The sequence below is a fragment of the Mastomys coucha genome, unplaced genomic scaffold (assembly GCF_008632895.1).
Source record: "Mastomys coucha isolate ucsf_1 unplaced genomic scaffold, UCSF_Mcou_1 pScaffold15, whole genome shotgun sequence".
Lineage (NCBI taxonomy): Eukaryota > Metazoa > Chordata > Mammalia > Rodentia > Muridae > Mastomys > Mastomys coucha.
Genome location: NW_022196897.1, coordinates 141,082,720 through 141,105,194, shown reverse-complemented (window position 1 = coordinate 141,105,194; position 22,475 = coordinate 141,082,720). Strand labels below are relative to the sequence as shown.

The following is a 22,475-nucleotide window of genomic DNA, read 5'->3' as shown; positions in this document are numbered from 1 at the left end:
CCAACATATACAGCTCTCTCTCTCTCTCTCTCTCTCTCTCTCTCTCTCTCTCTCTCGACAGGGTTTCTCTGTGTAGCCCTGGCTGTCCTGGAACTCACTCTGGAGACCAGGCTGGCCTCAAACTCAGAAATCCGCCTGCCTCTGCCTCCCAAATGCTGGGATTAAAGGCATATGCCACCACTGCCAGGCTATTTCTCATCTTTTCATCTTTTCTTTTTTTTTTTTAACAGTTCCACGTGAGGTTTATTGTAGGAGAAAAGGGCAAAGGTGGCAGTGAAAGAGAAGGGGCAGGGGAGATCAGAGGGGCCTTTCTTTTTATGGATAGTACCATAGCCGTAGGTAAAGGTGGGAGGTCTCATCTTTCCTATATGCTTCATTTTTCTAGTGTTTAAGATTTTTTTCTTAAACTCAAATATAATCTTAAAAATGGTAACAAGTATTTGTCTACTTATATGTATCTTTTAACATAGCTCTTTATCAAACATACATGCAGAGGCAAGAGGACCAGGAATTAAGAATTAGCCTTGTCTAAAGAGTGAGTATGACAGGGTACATGAGACCCTGTCTTATAAAATAGGGGAAAATGTACTGAGGTATGAACTAAAACATCATCTCTAAGTCCACAACATCCAGGTCAATCATGGCTGGTTAAAACAGGTTCATCTGTCTGTTGTGTCTGATATGTTGCATACACAATTATCTCACAGCAGTATGGCAACCCATCTCCACACAAATCTCCCTTTACACATACCCATAAGGTCAGCAAATCCTCCCACTGGCAATCGACAGGTTCCAGTGACAAACTGCAGAAGTCTCATCCTCTTCTCATTATCAATTTCTTTAACAAACTGTTAAAGAAACATTTAAGGAGAAATATAAGTCATGCATTATATACAGCTTATTGAACAAGAAAGGAAAATGAGCATTTCAAATCTTAAAAGAACCTGAGGTGTCAGCAACACTAGACAGCAAATTTCCCTGTGCCCGCCAGAGTCTCAGCAGCCTTCCTCACTACATCTCAGGGTGGCTCTGAAGGGTGCAAGGCCTCACTGCGCCCTCCTATTTTTCTAGGGCAGCCTTTCCTGCTCTTTACACGTGGCTGTCCTATAATATATTCCTGTAGTTATGCAGGACAAAATGCCTAGCCTGAATAAATTTCTTGGTTTCATGACCAAATCAAATTAAGTTCATGAAACTCAAACACCCTTCCTCAAAATTTTAAGGGATTTGTGAGCTACATGTAGCTAAAATGGTAAATCTGGGTCTAAGTATAAGGTATCCGGCAGATGCTTCTATGCTGTAGTATATTTTGGTCGAGTGAAATATATTTACTAGTATCAGTTATTTATTCAGTTAGTTTTTGAGACAGGGTCTCATGTAGTCCAGAGTAGCCTCAAGCTTGCTATATAGTTGAGAATGTCCTTAAAATTTCAAAATCTTCCTGTTTTAGCCTCAAGTGCTCAGAAAATAGACATAAGCCACCAAACCTGGTTTTCCTGTCAATTATTCCTATTTATCTTTGTGTTTTTTGTTACTGTTGGGTCCTTTGGTTTTTTTGAGACAGGGTTTCTCTGTTTAGCCATGGCTGTCCTGAAACTTCCTCTGTAGACCACTCTAGCCTTGAATTCACAGAGATCCACCTGCCTCTGCCTCCCAAGTGCTGGGATTAAAGCCACTCACCACCACACAGCTCATCTTTGTGCTTCTTAACATGAATTTTGTTACATGTATAGAGAACCTTTTACATTTTATTTTTTAAAATTATGTGAAGTGGCCAGTGAGATGGTTCAGTGGACAAAGCTGCTTGCCTTAGCCTGATGAGTAAGTTCTATCCCAGGAGCTACCTGATAGAAGGAAAAAAACTAATGCTTGCAAGTTGTTCTGACTCCATATGCAAATGATGACATGAATACACACACAAAATAAACAGACAAATAAATAACTGAAAGACTGTGGCAAAATTTCCCAAGTTAATTATTGTATGGGTATATAACCTTGTCATGTGAGCATGCACGTGTGTGCATCAGTGCACAAGCACTTGTGTGGAGGCTAGTGCTCAATATTAGATATCTTCCTCAACAGCTCATTACCTTGTTTTTCCTATCTTTGAGACAAGACTCTCATGGAACCCACAGTTTGTGCTTTCAGCTATACCAGATGGCTAGTACACCTTAGGGATGCTCCTGTCTCAGCCCCTCAGCTCTGTGATTAAGGAGTATGCTGCTGTGACCAGTTTTCTGTGTGTGTGCTGCAAATTCAAACTCAGGTCCTCATACTTTCCTGACAAGCACTTTATAGACTCAGCCATATTTCTAGCTCCCCATGTTAATAAGTTTAAGCGGACAATACAACAGCATTAACTCATCCACACTATTATCTATCGTTGCTATCATGAAAACACTTTCATCATCCTAAACAAAATTTACTCCCTATTGCCTGTTACCTCAATGCTACATTCTGTTTCAATAAATCTGTACATACAACTGGGCAGTGATAGTACACACCTTTAGTCCCTGTAACTCTGGAAGCAGAAGCAAGCAGATCTCTGTGAGTTTGGGGCCAGCCTGGCCTACTGAATGAGTCCTAGCACAACAAAAGTTACACAGAGAAACCATGCCTCGAAAAGCCAAAACTAAAATAAATCTGCCCATTTAAAGAATCTCATAGGTAGAATAAACATGTTTGCATAAATGTGTTTGTATATATCTTGATTCAATTATTTAAAAATTAAGATATGTCTTTAACAACAGCAGTTGGGAGGTGAAAGGCAGAAAGATGATGGCCCAAGCTCACTGTATAGATCAGGCTGGTCTTGAACTTGCAGTGATTCTCCAGTTTCCTAAGAACTGGAAGTACAGACGTGTGCTAACAAGTCAGGCCTCAAAACTTATTTCTTCGAATAGTGCTGGGGATTGAACACAAGGCCTAGGTACAATAACTAGGCAAGCACTCTGAGCTATACCCCCAGCCCTGATTGTTTCTTGAACACCCTCTAACCACAGTGTTGAAGATTGAATTTGGGGCCTGGAACATGCTGGGTAAGCTACACCTCCAGCACAAAATTCACATTTTTTTTTCTTACTTCTGAGACAGGCTTTGCTAAGTAGCCTAAGCTTAGCCTCTAATACCTATAATTACAGGCATGAGACACCATGCCCAGCTCAAAATTCATGCTGCTTTAAAGCCTCATGCTACATTATATATCAATAATTTCATTCATTTTGGGGGCTAAATGATATTCTATTATACATACTCACTACTTCTGATTTGTTAATGCATTAACATGCATATGAATTAATTCTGTCTTTGGGTGGGTCTGAACAACATTGATAAAAATACTGGTATATAGAAATATCTGCTCAGTTTTATGGTTTTAATTCTTTGGAAGTGAAGCTATTAAATCATGTTAACAATATATTTAACTGTTTTTGGTTTTAAGACAAGGTCTCGTGTAGCTAAGGCTGGCCTTTACCTCTTGATCCTTCTGCCTCCTAACTGATATGTCAGGAACATGGTCACCATGCCTGGAAGTATCTGACATTTTGGTGAACCGCCACTGTTTCCCATTGCAATACGTTGAACTCTTACCAGAAACAAAAGAGAGGTTTGGGTGTCCACATGCTCATCAAAGATTATTTCTCTACATTTCCTAAATTAATGTGCACAAAGTCTATCTAGCTTAGGCTTTAATTTCCATTTCTTTAAGAATTAAAGATTCTAGGGCTGGAGAGATGGCTCAGGGGTTAAGCACTGACTGCTCTTCCAGAGGTCAATCCCCAGCAACCACATGGTGGCTCACAACCATCTGTAATGGGATCTGATGCTTTCTTCTGGTGTGCATGAAGACAGAGTATTCATATACATAAAAATAGATAAATCTTTAAAAAAAGAATTAAAGATTTTCAGCATCTGTGATTTATTTATTTGTAAGATTATTTTTATCATTTGTAATTATGTATAGGCAAGTGTGTCTACACATAGGTATGTGCATGTGACTACAGGTACTTGTGGAGGTCAAAGGCATTAGATAACCTGGAACTGGAGTTACAATTTTTGAGTCATGGACATGGGTAATAGGAACTGACCCTAGGTCCTCTAGAATAGCAGCAGGTGCTCTTAACTGCTGAGCCATATCTCCAGGCCCTGTTTATTTCTTAAATTACTTGTTTTTGTGTGATTGTGTGGAGAGGGTAATGAGTACATGTGAAATTCAGAGGATGGGCTTTCACGAATCTGTTATCTCATTGTACCATGTGCACCCTGAGGATCAAATTCAGGCCATCATCCTTGCTGGCAAGTGGATCAGCCCACTATGCCATCTTGCCAGTCTCATTTTTATTTAAGAAAGAAAGAAACAAGCAAACAAATAAACAAATGAAAGAAAGAAAGAAAGAAAGAAAGAAAGAAAGAAAGAAAGAAAGAAAGAAAGAAAGGAAGAAAGAAAGGAAGGAAGAGAGGTGGGAGGGAGGGAGGGAAGAAGGGAGGGAAGAAAGAAAAAACTTAAAGAAAAAAATTTTATGGTCTGTGTCTGAGTTTATGTGTGTGCACCAAATGTGTACAAGTGCCCAAGGACACTGGAAGAGGACATCAGATCCCTGACACTGGAAGCACAGGAGGTTGGAAGCACTGGTATGGTTGCTGGGAATCAAACTGAGGTCCTTTCCAACCAAAGCAAGAAGTACTCTATAAACTGCTGAGTCCTCTCTCCAGCCCCATTTTATTTTTTCAAATAACGTTGATTACATTTTTTATTTATTAGGTCTGAGTCTGTGGGCACAGGAGGGCCCTGTGCATGTGGAGGTCAGAGGACAACTTTCAGAAGAAGTTCCTTCTCTCCTTCAACCATGGACAACCCAGGGCTCCAACTCAGGTCAGCATGATTGGCAGCAGGCACATTTACCATCTAAGCCATCTCTCTGGGTTTCAAAGTTATTTTTTTAGTTTGTTGTTGGTGGTGGTGGTGATGGTGCGTATATGTTGCACAATTCTGTGTACAGGAGTTGCATGCATGTACAAGTATGTGTTGAAGCCAGAGGTCAATGCTGGAAATTGACCTCTATCATTCTCCAGCTTTTTTGGGGGTGGGGTGTTTCTCACTGAACCTGGAACTCACTGGCTCGACTGGCCCCTGAGCCTACGGGGCTCTCCTAGCTCTGCTTCCTGAGGTTGGAAGCATGTCTTTGGACTCAACTTTTTTCCAGGTGGGTATTGACTATCCCAGACTCAGGTACTCAAGGCTTCCATAGCAAGCACTTTACTAGTGAACAGCCCAGATAGCAGGCTTTTTTTTTTTTTTTTTGAGAGAGATCTCACTATAAACCTAAACTATATCTGTTAAATCTGGCATCTGAACATATAATTCTCAATGAAGTAGCAGTGATCAAACCATACTTGATGGGTCTAAAAGATTCCAAAAGGATTCACATCAAATGTAAATGAATCAATCCTTTTTTTCACAATTTTTTGTTTGTTTGTATGTTTTTCGAGACAGACTTTCTCTGTGTAGCCCTGGCTGTCCTCGAACTCACTCTGTAGACCAGGGTGAGAAGTCCACCTGCCTCAGCCTCCTAAGTGCTGGGATTAAAGGTGTGAGCCACCACTGCCCAGCTTTTTCACAATTTTTTTAGACTTATTTATTTTATGTGCATGAGTGTTTTGCCTGCATGTATGCACATGTAGCACACACATTCCCACAGATGGTTGTGAGCCACCATGTGGGTGCTGGGAACCAAACCTGGGTCCTTTGAAAGAGCAGCAAGTGTTCTTTACAGCTGACCTATCCCTCCTATCCTTAAATGAGTGAATCTTATCTTCTGGAGTAATCTTATACTCTGGCAAAGGTACAAGGTATGTGTTACTCAGTAACAGCCTTTAAAGGATTTTGTTAAAATCATACTCATTTCTTACAATGTATTATTGTAATGCATAGCATAGAATAAGGGACCTGCACATTTTGTTCTGTTTCTTATTTTGGTAAATACTAAGCAGAATAAAATAAAATGTATGTTGTATCTATCTATAGAAATAAATTCATGCCGGGCCGGTGGTGGTGCACGCCTTTAATCCCAGCACTTGGGAGGCAGAGGCAGGAGGATTTCTGAGTTGGAGGCCAGCCTGGTCTACAGAGTGAGTTCTAGGACAGCCAGGGCTACACAGAGAAACCCTGTCTCGATAAAACAAACAAACAAACAAAAAGAAATAAATTCATTAACAAACCTGCCAAAACCACATGATCTGCTTGCTTGTCCTGGTGTAGTGACGGTAGATGGCATGTCTCTGCCAGTCATTCAAATCAATCTCTTGCATTCCACACAAAAGGACCTGTAGGAATGACAAGCAACAAAACAAGTTGTTTCTTAAAGTAGCCAAAAAAAAAAAAAAGTCTCACATAAGTAGGGCTGAAACGACACTGAGCAAGCATCAGTGAACTCTACCTCAGGAGTTCGGTCCACCTGCTCACAGTGGGCAGCTCCCACATGTGGTACCACAGTGAGCAAAACAGTTACTAAGTTGCACAAAAACCCTACTAACAAGACATTTTGAAAAACCAATTATTGACTTATTTTATGTGTATGGATGTTTGTCTACATATGTGTCTGTGGACCACTTTAGAGTTAGGTACCCTCAGACCTGAGAACTGAAGTCAGGTCCTCTGGAAGAGCGAGCACTGCTCATAACCTCTGAAACACCTCTCCAGACTCAATAATATATATATTTTTAAGTCTGCTTTTTTTTTATTTTAGTATAAATTAAAGGTATTTCAAACGTGCACTAGCATAAAAAATATAAATACACTGGAAAGATGAAAACAATGATTTTAAAATAAGATATGTGAAGGAAGGAAGAAGTATTTACTAGTGTGCTGGAGTAAATAGAAATTCATTACCTCTAATTCCTTTGCATCAAAATATTGCAAATATTGCTGAGGAAGAATTTCATTAAAGCCCTCAAAGAAAGCTTGTGTTTGTTCTTCAACACCCCGAGACAACCTCCACTCAGCTACCATCCTGGCAAATAAGAATGAAGATTGTATCAGGAGATTAAGATTTTATTTTTAAGTTCTGCGTGTAAGATTAAAAATGTAAACTTTATTATGAAAACCTGAAATATATACAAAAGTAGAGTAGCATGAACTTCTCTCATTTAAAAGAAGATCTTACAAAGAGGCCCAGGCTGGCCTCAAGCTCAAGACAATCTCCCGGCCTCAGCTCACCAATGGCTGTGATAACAGGTATGCATCACTATGCCACATTTGAAAAAATAAAATTTTTAAGAGAATTACTTTCTCTAAACTTTTCTTTACCAAAAAACTATAGATGTCAACTCTTTCTTTTTATATACATCTCAACACTTAAAATCATATAAAATTTTTATTTTGTTTTAGAATATTTTCTTTAAAACTTTTCTCTGACAAAAAAACAAATGTGTGCATTTTAAGCATCTGAGTTTTCGACAATAACTAGCCCAACAACAGGAGCACATACGTACAGAAGACAGACCACATACTGGCTTATAATACAAGTTCTAAAACAAAATGAGATTTCAAAGACATTCTCTGACCACAAAATTATAAGTTAGAAAAATAAGAGAAAAAAAAGCAACTGGGCAAAGTTGGTTGATCGGCATATTAAGAGTTGACTTTTGTTTTCATCTAGTTGATCCATCACTCAAGGCTCCCTCTGCCCCTAGCTGAGCAAGGGACCACTGAGCTGTGTTTGTTTTATTTAGGCTTGTAGCTCAGACCTGCCTTGCCTTGAGTCTGCTTTGTAGCCAAATATGGCCTTGACCTCAGTCCCTCTGCCTGTCACATGGGACTGCAGGTTATGCCACAATGCCTGAGGCAAATTACACCTCAGTGAAAACAGAAAAGAGTTTTACAAAGATATCTTAAAAATTTTAAATGGCTGATTATTCACCAGCATGTAGTAACTGGTTACAGTGATTGGAATAAAGCTATGCACTCTTAGTATTGGAAGGAACATGCAGCACAGGCCCAGGAATGTCTAGCTAATGTCTTAGCTATAGTAGGCCAGCATGAAGGCGAGTGAGCACTGGGAAGGTATGAATGAACTGACTTTAAGATCCGAATAAAGCATAGACCACAACAACTATTTTACTCATAAGCTTTTACTACGTCTACAGTATTCCCCATAAAAATGTAGACATTTCAGATTCTCTTCTCAACAGCTCATTCACTGCATGGCACAGTGTTACAAAACTGCTAAGTGAAAGAGGACATCCGTTCCAGGAGTGGTGGTGACAGCCTTTCATCCCCACACAGAAAAGCAGGAGCAGGACAATCTCTGTGAGTTCAAGACCAGACTGATATATATAACAAACTCTAGGACTGCCAGGGATACATAGAACCTATCTCAAGATAAGTAAATAAATAAATTAGTTAAATTAAATGACTCACCACGACTTCCTACTTTTAAAATCCAATTTTAGGCTAACACTAGAAATAAGTGTTTACATAAAAATGATTACCATAAAAGAAACATTTTTAAAATGCCACCCTTTACTATTAGACAATTATTAACAAAATGGCTAAATGTTGTCAAAAGAAACATTGTCTCTTCTTGTAAAAAGGACGACTATTTCTTTTGTGTGTAGGTTGTACATGCCATGCTTGTGAGTGCCCACAGAGGAAGGAAAAGTGTTGGATCCCCAGAGAGCAGCTGGACTTACAGATGTTGTAGGCCACCTAATGTGGGTGTTGGGAATCGAACGAACTCAAGTATTCTTCACTGCTAGGCTGCTGAGCAATACTCAGCACACATTTTTAGGGACACTGCTTCTTACCTGATGTATTCCTCCTTATTTTCTTCTGTCACAAGAATATTGCCACCATTGGGTTTCAAATCATGACTCTTAATTTCACCTAGAATTTCTTTATCAACTGAGAAGTACATTTCCAAACCACATTCTTCAATATTGTTTTCTCTGCACAAATGAAATTAGCACTATTGGTTATACATACAATTCAATCATAACTCGAATGTTTTAATTAAATTCAAATTCTGAGTTTAAGCAATAAGCCTTAAATTATAACATCTAATTCAAAGAAGGTGGATTATAACTATATTACCTAAGTTGGATGTGCTTCTATAAAATGTATCATACTGAACACTGAAAAAGGTTTGACATATATATCCTTTAAATGCAACAAAACAGTGGTACGCCTATGGTGTGGAAGAACTTATAAGCAGCACATATAGCACAGACTATATTTTAATAAATGTAAAGAGAAACTTACTTAACCCAGATGAGAGAATTGTAAAATTCTGGATCAATAGATTCTAAATCCTTAAGTCCAACTGGTTTATTCAGAATACGTTTATAGAATGGTAAAGAAAATCCGGTATCTATGAATTTCCCATGAAACAGAGCCTATGGAGGAAGGAAGCAATACCACTAGAGATGACTGTATAAAAAAGTCATTAAACATCAAAATATTAGATAAAATCTCCATTCAAAAAAAATGTTGAGGCTGGGCGTGATGGCACAAGACTTTAAAGGCAGCACTCCAAGACCAAGGTAGGCAGATCTCTATGAACTGGAAGCCAACCTGGTCTACACAGTGATAGCTAAGCTAACCAAGGCTATTAAGTGTATACAGTGAGACACGGCCTCAAAAAACAAAACAAGCAAGCAGGCAAACACCCTCTCTCTCCCCCTCTTTGCGCCCCCCCGCCACACACCCTACCTACACCTGATGGAGAACTCACTTTCCCTAAACATTTCTAGCTGGAAAAATGGCACAGTAGTTAAGAGAACTGGCTGTTCTTGCATGGATCCACGTTCACTCTCAGCACCCACACTGGGGATCATTTCTGTCTAAACCTCCAGGCCCAGGGGATGTCACACCTTCTTCCAGGCTCCACAGATACCAGGCACACACATGGTGCACAGATATACAGGCAGGCAAAACACCCAAACTATTAAAATAAGTAAATAAATAAAATAAAGAGAAAATTCTGTCACATGATCTGTTATAATACGTATACAGAAACTTAGTATTGCTGAATTAGTAAACACAGTTTTGTACCTGTACTTACCATGGCAATAAATCTGCCAATAAAACGGAAGTATTTCAGGTGGTCTGGATTGATGTAAGAAGCGGGGTTTATCTGCAGGCAGTAGTTATCCTTCCCTGCATATTCAAACAGGCAATACATTGGGTTCAACACTTCATGTGACAAAAGAAAGAACCATTCTCTGAAATCAAAAGAAAACTTAGGGTGAAAAATTTTGTAGGTAACCATGTCAACAAATCTCAGAGCAGTGTTACAGAGCTGTCAGGAACTTGCCTACATCAACTGAGACAGTTTTCTAATTGCTTGTTGAGTTTTCTTGGTTTTGTTCAAATTCACATTATGTTACATAGGAGATTTATGTACTCTTAAATTTCAAATAAACTATTATTAGTTTTAAAGACTCTTACTTGATTGCCCACTGAAATTCTTCTATTCATAATCATAATATGCACCCTAGTTTTAGAGATATTAAAATGTGAAAATGGTTGATAGAATTTTATAGACAATCAAGTTTAAAATTCACTGTTGGGCCAGGTAATTAGAGCAGTTGAATGGTGACTACTATTCTACCTTCAATTAAGACCCAATTAAGTCCTCAGTGTAATTAAGAACAGCCACTATGCCAGACATCTCACTGTCAGAGAGGAAGCACTTACCCTAGCCACTCGATTATTAGAAAAATGTCCTGAAAAGCTTATTTTATCCATAGTCTGTCTGTGTGTTTGTGTGCATGCATGCACGCAGCTCACAACTGCCTCTAACTCTCATCCAAGAGATCTGATGCCATCTTCTGAACTCTTAATACTGCATTCTAGCATAACCACCCCCCATCCCAACACACACACATAGTTAAAAACAACAAACCCTTTGTTGTTATTGTTTTTCCAGTCAAGGTTTCTCTGTGTAGCCCTGGCTGTGCAGGAACTCATTCTGTACCAGGCTGGCCTTGAACTCAGAGCTTCGTCTGCCTCTGCCTCCTGAATACTGGGATTATAGGTATGCACCACCACCTCTCACTTACAAGTAAAATCTTAAATAAGATTTAAAAACAAACAAAAAGCTAGTAACTGGTGAGATGCACTCAGTAGTTAGTAAGCACACAAATATTCAGTTTCTGAACTAACTCATTAATAAACAGTATTTCAGCCAGGCATGGTGGTACATACCATTATTCCTAGTACTTAGGCAGAGGCTAGAAGATCTCTGTGAGTTCAAGGGTAGCCTGGTCTATATAATGAGTTACAGGATAGCCAGGGCTATGCAGAGAGACACTGTCTAGACAGACAGAAAGACAGACAGCATTTCAGAAGCTAGAGAAATGTGTCAGTGGCTAACAGCACAGGCTGCTCTTGTAGAGGACCTGGGCTCATTTTCCTAGCACCCACATGGTGGCTCACAACTATTTATAACTCCAGTTCCATGAATCTAAGATCTTCTTTTGGTACCACAGCACCACTATGCACACATGTGGTGCACATACATACATACAAACAGGCAAAACACATACATATAAACAAAAATAAATCTTTAAAACAAAACAAAACAAAAACCTCAGGCAGTGGTCGTGAAAGCCTTTAATCTCAGGACTTGGGAGGCAGAGGCAGGCAGATCTCTGAGTTCTAGGCCAGCCTGGTCTACAGAGTGAGTTCCAGGACAGACAGGGCTATACAGAGAAATGCTGTCTCGAAAATCCCCCCCCCCCCAAAAAAAAAAAAAAGGCTGAAAAGATAGCTCATGGTCAAGAGCACTTGTTGGGAGGACCTGAGTTTGGTCTCTGCACCCCCATGGTGGCTCACAGAGAACCAGCACCCTCTTCTGGCCTTCAAGGGCATAAGGCATACACATACATGCAAGCAAGGCAAAATAATCATGCACATAAAATAATATAGATAAATCTAAAGAAGTTTTAAACACAAAACCCAAACCAAGTATTCTATTCTTCCTTCCTAATAATCCTACAAATAGATATTTGCTCAAAATAATAAAATATTCAAATGCAGTCTTTCCTTTAAAATTCTTGCCCTTCCATATTATTACTACTTGGTAATTTATTCTTTTATTGGAGAGTTTCATGTAGCCCAGGCTGGCTTCAAATGCCCTCTGTGGCCTAAGCTAGCCTTGAACTGATCCTCCTACCTCCACCTCGCAAATGTTGGTATAAGTCATGTGTCACCATACCTGGCTTAAATTTTTATTATCTATTCATTTTTAAAATACTTGATTTTCCTTTAATTTTTATTTATTATCATTATGGCAATGTTAAATGTAAGTGTGTACAGGTACAGGTTTATGTAGGTATGTGCAGGCCATAGCACACAAAGGTCACAGTGTGCATGTGGAGGTTACATGCACATTACACTTTGGGAATTGGTTTCTCTCCTTCTGTAGGTTTTGAGAACTAAAGTTGTCAGGGTTGTGTGGAAACCACTTTTACCCACTGAGCTATCTGTGGCCATAGTTTAAAATTTTAAACTAATGTAGTACTATCACACAATAAACAAAGTTATCTCTTGCTCAAGGATGTCTAGTTTGAACAAATGCTCCAAAATGAATAAAGAAGAACAGAGATCTTCAACTGTCTTTTTCACAGCACTCTATTCCCAATGATAAGTTAATCCTAGGTACTGCTATCTCTATCAGTACACTCGCCAGGAAGAAATGACTTGGTCACTACAGGGTTTTAGGTAATCCATGGAGCAGCCAGGAGCTGGCTGACCGACACTAGTTACTGGTCAGAAAATGAAAACCTTACATCTGCACTGAGTGAGTCTCTGCACTTCGCCATCTGTAGGATTCTCTACCACAGGGTTATTCTGAGGACCAAGTGAGTGACAGGTGCAATGGACTTAACAGTTCTTAGAAAACAGGCACCAAGTTAATGTTTGCTCAAGTTCTGTACCTGTAGCACTATAAAGCTATAATAATTTCCTAATTTAACTTTCCTGACACATAACATTGAGAAAATACTGCAAACAAAGTGCAATGATACCTTTGGAGGAAAGGACTAAGTTCTGAGTACTCATATATCACTACCTTGCTACACCTCCGTAATCTAAACCTTCTTCCCCCGGGAAAATCACCCACAAACGTCTTCTCAGGTCTTGCGGGCTGAAGCTCATGATCTGCAAAACAACAAAGCAAAGAGAACTGTGATTGTAGCTGTGGCGACGTCCCATCTCCTCCCTCCCACTCACTCCACTGTAGGAGACTTAAGGTCCACATAAAACAGTGCTCACAGTTAGCTAACAATACATACATAGAAATATGTTAGTAAAGTTTACTCTAAGCATGGATATTTTTATATACTTTATATCCCTCTATATAAACTTAGGAAATTGTTCTATCAATTGTGTAGTGTAGAGTAACTCAAGGCATGATCAGAGATGAGCTGGATTTTTCTCCCCTGAAAATTCATATAGAAGAACAGTAGGGCTGATCAGGTTTGGTTTTTGTTTCAGTCGAGAGATACTCATAAAAAGCTAATTGAGTAATAATGGCTGCAGAGAGAACTCACTTGTCTTTGGAAACACACAGTGGGAATTATAAACTATATAGAAAACTGCTACTTCGCCTCCCACACTGGTGGCTAGCAGTGTCGCATTCAGATAAGAAGGGCAGTAGCATTATAGAGCTATGGTACACAGGTCAATTTGTCTCACCCTCAGGAAAACTATTTAATCATGTCCCCTTAGGAAAACCCCACAGGGGCCTGCATAGGGATAGTTTGATATAATACCTGTACTTTATCAAGTTATAAGATTAAACTGTTAACACTCAAGTACCCAAAGAAGATTGTTAAGTTCTCTCAGTTCCCTAGGAAACAAACAGATTCACGACTTTCAGGAGTTCACAGGCTACTCAAACAGCCAGCATCCAAGTATAACAAAAAGTCCAATGGCTTTGACTGCTGTTTATGGTTATGATAAATACCCTACAAGTGCCATAAGCTAGGCACTCAGCTACACACTTGAGAGATGTCACTAGGCTACCACTAGTTTGAACAATTCTCTTTAACAAGTGCTAATGCAAAGGGACTTTTTTTCTTCTGAACTTTCCACCATACACACTTGTACCATGCTAATTAAAAACACCATTTAAATCAATTTTATCAAGGACCTATTTAGAAAATCTGATGCTAACTTTTAAATTACATCTTATTTTTATATTAGATTTATTACCTTTAAGCAATCATATTTTCTCTTACATTATAACTGCCTATTTATTTGGTGGATACCAAATCTAAGATGAGAGTTTTAAATGTTTTAGAACATTAGCATGTCTGCAAAAGCCTTTCAGTTGTAAGAGCAAAAAGATAAAGAGCTTGTTTAATCGAGGTTTGCATCTTGTCACTATAGCTACCATGTAGAGTTATATATAGTCCAAAAAAAAAAAAAAAAGCTTCGAAAGAAGCGACAACTCAGTGACAAGAGAGCGACCATGAGAATGACAATTAGTAATGTTTAAGGGTGGGCTGGAAAGATGGCTCAGCAGTTAAGATCAGTGATTGCTCTTCCAGAGGTCCTGAGTTCAATTCCCAGCAACCATATGGTGGCTCACAATCATCCATAATGGGATCTGATATCCTCTACTGGTGTGTCTGAAGATACTGTACTCACATACATAAGAAAATAAATTTTTAAAGAAGAAGGAGGAGAAAGAGAAGAGGAGGAGGAGGAAGAGGAAGAAGAGGAAGAGGAGGAGGAAGAGGAGGAAATGTGTAAGGGCTGAGCTGAGAATGGCCAAGGAGCCCGACATCAGGCCATGGGTATAAATAAAGTACTCTAAGTGCCTCAGTCAACACCCAAGTCCTCCTCTTTTTTTTTTTTTTTTTTTTTTTTTTTTTTGGTTTTTCGAGACAGGGTTTCCCTGTGTAGCTCTGGCTGTCCTGGAACTCACTCTGTAGACCAGGCTGGCCTCGAACTCAGAAATCCACCTGCCTCTGTCTCCCAAGTGCTGGGATTAAAGGCGTGTGCCATCACCACCCAGCTGTTTTTTATGTTAATAACTGTGGTTCCATTAGAAATAGGACAAAACTCTTCCTAAAATGAAGCAGCCTGCTAAGACCAGTGATTCTGATCTCCTTCCCTTCTGCATTCAGTTTGGTGCTATTGCAATACATTGCAGGAGCTTGAAAAATCATTATTTCTACATCGAGTAATAAGACAAAGATGAGCAAGATGCTTTCAACAAAATTCCAACCACAAGGTGTTTTACTATTCAAACACAATCTACTGTTTCACTTCAGTTGGCTTGATAGTGACAGCATGGGTAAAAAGGTAGTGAACTAACTCACTCAATGATGGGAAATGAAACTTTATTGACTACAGAAAATTCATATAGCATCTTTTAGATGTTATCAATGGCTAATTTATTTCCTACTTAAAATCAATTCTTTTTTTTTTTTTTTTTTTTTTTTTTTTTTTTTTTTTTTTTTTGAGTTTTTCAAGACAGGGTTTCTCTGTATAGCCCTGGCTGTCCTGGAACTCACTCTGTAGACCAGGCTGGCCTCGAACTCAGAAATCCACCTGCCTCTGCCTCCCAAGTGCCTAAAATCAATTCTTAAAATGTAATTCTAAGAGAAGCACATACTTAACATAAAAAAGTAACACTAAAGTATAAAGCGCCCCCCCTTTCTCTACTCATCACATTGTTCATATGGCTATTTTTAGAGCTTTGTCTAGTGACAGATTATGTTTCTATTTATATATCTATTTCAGATCACACACAGAACTTGAAACTCACTAATGACTCTTACACTAAAAAAGCAGAAAACATTGCACAGGAACACTCACACATTCCTAACTGCAGAGCACTAAGACAGCTGGCAACAAAAGTAAACTGAAAAATTTAAAAACAGGGGCTGGGGAGTTGGCTCAAGGGGTAAAGTGCTTATAGTACAAGCATGAGGACCTAAGGTCAGATCCCCGCAACCCAAGTAGGAGCCTGGTGTGACAGTGCATGTCTGTAAATCCAGTACCAGAAGGGCCAAGACAGACAGATCCTAAGGGTTTCCTGGCCAGCTAAGCTAGCCCAGTTGTCAGTTCCAAGTTCAAGGAGGAACCCTGCCTCAAGACGCAAGGTAAAAAGTGACAGAGCAAGGGACCTGAAATTTACCTCTGGCCTCCACACCTCCACGCACAGGCAAACATACCTACACCTTTCTCACTCTAAACCAGTGGTTCTCAACCTTTCTTTGGTGATCCTCAACCATAAAATTGTTTTTGTTGCTACTTCATAATCAAAATTTTGCTACTGTTATGAATCATAATCTGAATATCTGTATTTTCTGATCATTTTCGGTCACCCCTGTGACAGGGTCATTTGACAACCCCCAAAGATTGAGAACCACTGTTCTAAACTATTGTAATCATACCACAAGTACCAGAAAGTAGACATTACTGAATAAAGTAATGTCTGTTGAAATACCTGTTGAAAGGAGTCCTCAAACAATGTTTTTCTTGTCACTGTGATCTTTATATGCTGTGGCATGGCCAGTTGCTGAAATGTAAGAATGATTTAAGTCAACTCTCACCATTAAATGGCCTAGCAACAAAACCAAAAAGAAAGTTTTACATCTTTGCTAATAAAACCAGACTTTGAATATGAATTGATACCCATGACTGTTAACACCTTTGTGAGCATTCACACTGTTTCTTTGAGGTATGAGGAAGAAGATCAGATTTCATTTGTAAAGTGCTTATATAACGACTCAAGTAAGTCTTTGATTTTCAAATTTTAATTCAGAATTATGTTTCCCAGTTAATTATAAGAATCTGAATTTAAATCTTTAACATAATACTTTGATTAATATATTCATTTCTTTTAGAGTCCAGACAACAGACAACATTACAATATTAGTCATTTATTTAGACATCACAGAAGGAATATTCAATGTTTATATATATACATTCATTCATATGTGTAATCATCAAAGACTAGATATGGAGTTACACACGAGGCACACTCTTAAATTCACAGCATTCAGGAGGCTGAGGCAGGATGATTTTGAGTTCAAAGCTAGTGTGAGCTATTTAGATTGTTCTGTCTCAAAAAACAAAAAATAAAACACACATACACAGCCAGGCAGTGGTGGCACACTCCTGTAATCCCAGCACTCATTTGTCGAAGACAGGTATATCTCTGAGTTAGAGGCCAGCCTGGACTACATAGTGAGTTCCAAGAGAGCCAGGCCCACACAGAGAAACCGTTTTGAAAAACAAAACAAAACAAAATCATACCCCCCCCACACACATTTTGTTTCAAGATTTGTACAACATGAAAATAAAAGGTACTGAAGAAAAAAGTGATAACTTTTTTTTTTTTTTTAAACAGGGTTTCTCTGTGTAGACCTGGTTGTCCTGGAACTCACTCTGTAGACCAGGCTGGCCTAGAACTCAGAAATCCACCTAACATTTTATTTTTTGTTGTTGTTGCTTTTGCTTTTCAAGACAAGGTTTCTCTGTGTAGCCCTGGCTGTCCTGGAACTCACTGTGTAGACCAGGCTAGCCATGAACTCAGAAATCCACCTGCCTATGCCTCCCAAGCACTGGGATTAGAGGCGTGTACCACCACTTTCTTATTCAAATGATTTCTAGCTTAATCTTTGGACAACCGAAAACATAGTTATCTAATTAATAAATATATTTCATTGTCCTAAAGATGGATGACTCCAATGCTTCAAACTTTTCTTGTTTTCTTGTTTTCAAACTTTCATGCTTTCAGAACTGCTGTGTAACATAAGCAATGTAACAAAGAGATACAGAGACAGAGCCAATACTAACCTGACACCAGAACCGGAAATACTGAACTTTTGCCTTGAAGTCGCGAACATAGGCTATCTGGGGTCCATTGTCTCTGAAGAACAAAGATAAATAAACATGACATGTGCAACTGCTTGTAAAAGAAATGCTAAAGGAAAGCAAATAACCCTGCCTCCACCACCCAGTACTTGACACACACAAAAGCACCCAGCAGAACATATTTGTAATATTCTTTTTGAATGTTTCCTAAGGGCTATTTCCAATTAAGATCTTGTTGAAGCCATTGTTGGGGATGGTTTTTTTTCTGTGCAGGTGAATCTAGCAGAGCTGGGTAAAAGCGTTCCTACAAAGGAATATCACCCTTCACAACAACTGTTCTATCCTTTGTCCTTTCAAGAGGCTCATGATCAATCATCAAATGCTACCTAGGCCAGACACTACCTAGTGTGACTATAGGTCTGTCTAATGAACTCTAACTACAAGTGCTGTAGGGGTTCCCAAGAAGTCAATTTTTTAAAAAAGCAAAGATATCAGTTAAAGAGTTTTGCTGTTCACCATTCCAGTGTGGCCTTTCTCCAAATGACTAGCACAATGAGGATGGAAACCATGCAGGCAGTTGTAGAACAGGAAGAATTCCAGATCATTGGAAGCCTTCATGTTGACTGTTTCAATACAGAAGTGCAGCATCTGTCTGATTTTGAACCCTGCAATCCTGGAAACCTGACCAGTTCTAGGAGTTTTTTTCTATATTCCTCACAATTTCTACTGTATATGATTTTCATCTGAGTGAAAGACAGCCTTACTTCTTCCTCTCCAGCCTCTCTTCTACTTCCTTTTCTTATTTCTTTACACTTGGTTGCCAATACAGTACTGAATGGCAGCAATGACCATAACCATCTTTGATCTTATGGAATAATGATTTCATCATTAAGCATGATGTTGGCTGAGCCTTTGTTTGTATTCTTGTAGGTTAGAACATCTCCAAGGCTGGTGAAGTGGATCATAAAATTGCTTTGTATTTCATCAGAAGCTTTTACTGAATGATATGACTTATTTTAAAAGATTCATTTAGTTGTATGTATATGAGTCCTGGCCTGGCCTGTATGTATGTATGTGCACCATGAGAATGCCTGCTGTCCAGCGAGGCCAGAAGAGGACACCAGGAACTGAATTTACAGATGGTTGTTAGCCGCCAAACAGATGCCGGAAACTGAACTGGAATCCCCTCCCGAGAGCAGCAATGCTCTTAACTCCTGAGGTGACCACCCCAGATCATGTGGTTTTTCTCCTCTAGTTTGTTTTAATGGTGAGTTACACTGTTAGTTTTAATTTTATTGAGGGGAGGGAGTGTGTGCCAGAGGAGGCCAGATAAGAGCATTCAATCTCCTGGAGTTTGAGTTACAGGTTACACAGTTATATAGGTATGCATCTTTATCTGGCCCAGATTATTCTCAAATAATGTAGAGAAATATGCTAATATTGAGTATAAGCTATTGTTGTTGTAGGGCTTTCTGTTATATGTAACCCAAACTTAACTAAAATGAGTAATAACATTATCTACTTATAATTTACTTCCACGTCTAAGTTATCTCTATATATTGGTGCCCAAGTGGACTGATTTCTCAGTTCCTGCTATAAGCACACATATTTTTAATATGCAGAAGTATAAAGCTCTCAACAAAATATTAGCAAAAGTATTTTAGCAGAATTAAAGAACTGATGTCTGAATCCTTCATACCATGTGGGATTTACAGTTAGAATATAAGATAGTTCAACATATGAAATCATGTATCAAGATAACAACAAAGAGGGCTGGAGAGATGGCTCAGTGGTTAAGAACACTTATTGTTCTATCAAAGGACCAGAACTTGGATCCTGATACATACGTTAGGTGGTTTACAAATGTCTGTGTATCTCAATTGCATCATTTTTCTGATGTTTAACTTAATCTTGTGTTTTGTTCATCATGATCTTAGGCTACATCTGGACTGAGTGTACATAACATACAGTCTAGCTTGTGAAAGTACATTCTGCAATGCTCACACAATGAGGCATTTCTCATAACTCGTTGAGTGAGTCATGCCAGTGTATAAGGAACTCCTAGGCTGAACATGGTGGGACAACTCTTTAAGAACAGCAGAAGCAGAGCCAGGTAATCTCTATAAGTTCAAGACCAGGATGGTCTAGAGAGTGAGTTCCAGACCACCAGGGCTATATAGCATATCTGTTTCAAAAAGAAAAAACAATGGCAAAACACACACATACACACACACACACACACACACCCTTAACTCATAAAATATGACAAAAACACTAAACAATTCAATTTAAAAAAATAAGCAAATGCTACATTGTGATGGTACATATCTTCAATCCCAGAATATTATAGGCATTGGAAGCAAAGGTAGGCAGATCTCTGTGAGTTCAAGGCTAGTCTAGTTTACAGAGTGAGTTTTAGGTCAGTCAGGGCTAAAAGATGAGAATCTCTTCCCTATCCTCAAGCAAAAACAAAAGAAAACAAAAAATAAAAACAAAACAAAAAACTCACCACGATTCAGTGTACCATGCCTATGGGCCCACCTCAAGTACAACTTTGTCTTTGTTAACTGAAATCTTTTGTGGAAATCCAAGAACTTAGCTGTGCTTTTGATTTATAGTGGTTAGAAAACTTACAAGGCTGATTTTCCTGTTCGTGGATCTATATAAGTAGTTGCTCTTCTATTGTGGTCCACAAAATATGGAATTCCATCCACGGTGAATCTCATTTCCCAGCCTTCTGGTAAGGGCTTTTCATTTAACTGACTACAAAATACAGAGGAAAACAAAAGATATTAAGACTTGCTTCTTTACCAAATACAGAAACTAAAAATACCCGTAAATCTTTCAGAAAACATACATGGTTCTGTATAATAGAGATGTCTAGCTAGACATCTTTCAAGCACATTAAAGTTGTCATCAACAACATTCAAAATGAATCATCACAGTATTATTGGCCAATGTTCTCCCATTTACTTAATATCTCACCTCAATCAGCCACGGCACCTGATCTCATGAATTATACCTTTGAAGTCTTAATACTCATCCCTTATCTTTGATTCCTACATGACTCTAGTTCTCTTCATCTACACTGTCCAAGCAGCTGCCTACGTGGTTCTGCTGCTCCTAGTCTCACTTGGGCCTACATATGATACTGACAGAGCTCATTCCTAAAACAGACCTCATCAATCCAACTTCTCTTTTACACTTCCTCTCAGAAACCCTGAGATTTCACACACATGGCTATTGATCATTTTCTCAAACAAGTCACAACTGTCACAGGCCAAATGACATTCCCCCACTGACAAATTGTTTTCTCTGATACAGCAACTTAAAAATTCTTATGAAATATCCCTTCCTACTTCTTTCATTTATTTTTATACCTGCCCTGGAACTCTGGGCAACCTTCTTTAAACTTCAATTTCTTTATCCATAAAATGCAGGCAACAGCCAGGCATGGTAGCACACATTTTTTATTCCAATGCTCAGGAGGCAGAGGCAGGTGAATCTCTGAGTTCCAGGATAGCCTGGTCTATACACTGAAATCAAAAAACCCCAAAAAACAAAAAACAAAACTGGAAGCAACATATGGACAGTAGTAACTGAACTAAGTGAGTTATTTAAAAAAAACAAGACGAGGATATAAAGTTAAGATGCACCAAGGAGCCAGGCAGTGGTGGCATATGCCTTTAATCCCAGCATTTGGGAGGCAGAGGCAAGTAAATTTCTGAGTTCGAGGTCAGCCTGGTCTACAGAGTGAGTTCCAGGACAGCCAGGGCTATACAGAGAAACCCTGTCTTGAACCATCCCCACTCCCCCGCCCCCCCCCAAAAAAAGATGCACCAGGGAGAAGCCAGGTAGTGATGCTGTACACCTATAATCCCAGCATTCAGGAGGCAGAAGCAGGCAGATTTCTATGAAGTTTGAGGTCAGCCTGTCTACAAAGGGAGTTCCAAGGCAGCCAGGGCTACACAGAGAAACCCTGCCTTGAAAAAAGAGATGGACTGGGGAGAACTAGAGGAGGAAGGAGGGGGATGGATAAGACCAAACACACTGCAGACATGAAATTCTCAAAAGATATATAAAAATATTAAACAATCAAGACAACATTATATAATAAGACTTTCTGAGAAAATGGATGTAAAAAGTCTTCAAACTAACTCTTTCCCACTACTGCAAACATGATCACTCTATTCCCGTCTCGCCCAGGACTCCCTATGTACTGCTGGCATCACCATCCCTCAAGATGTATGTTGGCAAAACTTTTTACTCTACAACTGTTAAGTGAGGGTTAGTGCCTAAATTAGATTATAAATCAATAAGGACCTCAATAAACAACCTGTTACATACCCAAATACTTGATGCATTTACATAAATATTAAAATGAATTCTAGTAAACCTAAGAATTTATTGTAGACATAAATGCAATCATACTTTTGGATAAAATGAATGGAACTTTTATCCATGTGTTCCAGTTCATTTATTTTTTTTCTCTTTCTTTCCTTTTGAGATAGGGTCTCATGTAAGCTGGACTCATTATATAGCCTAGCACAGCCTTGAACTTCTGACCTTCCTGTCTCTACTTCTCTAGCACTGAAATTATAGGCATGTGCCACCCATGGGGCTCTTAAGGATCAAAACC

General features: G+C 38.9%; 1 protein-coding gene across 1 annotated transcript in view; it reads right to left on the bottom strand.

Annotated features, from left to right (window-relative positions):
* Positions 1-22,475, bottom strand: part of Itch (itchy E3 ubiquitin protein ligase) — a 94,015-nt gene that overhangs the window by 8,219 nt on the left and 63,321 nt on the right. The window contains exons 14-23 of the mRNA XM_031372400.1: positions 20,471-20,599; positions 17,819-17,891; positions 16,464-16,535; positions 13,071-13,159; positions 10,059-10,218; positions 9,257-9,390; positions 8,803-8,943; positions 6,887-7,007; positions 6,217-6,321; positions 752-848 (exon numbers count right to left, since the gene is read on the bottom strand). Coding sequence (XP_031228260.1) covers positions 752-848; positions 6,217-6,321; positions 6,887-7,007; positions 8,803-8,943; positions 9,257-9,390; positions 10,059-10,218; positions 13,071-13,159; positions 16,464-16,535; positions 17,819-17,891; positions 20,471-20,599 — 1,121 coding nt within the window. The remainder of the gene's footprint in view (positions 1-751; positions 849-6,216; positions 6,322-6,886; positions 7,008-8,802; positions 8,944-9,256; positions 9,391-10,058; positions 10,219-13,070; positions 13,160-16,463; positions 16,536-17,818; positions 17,892-20,470; positions 20,600-22,475) is intronic.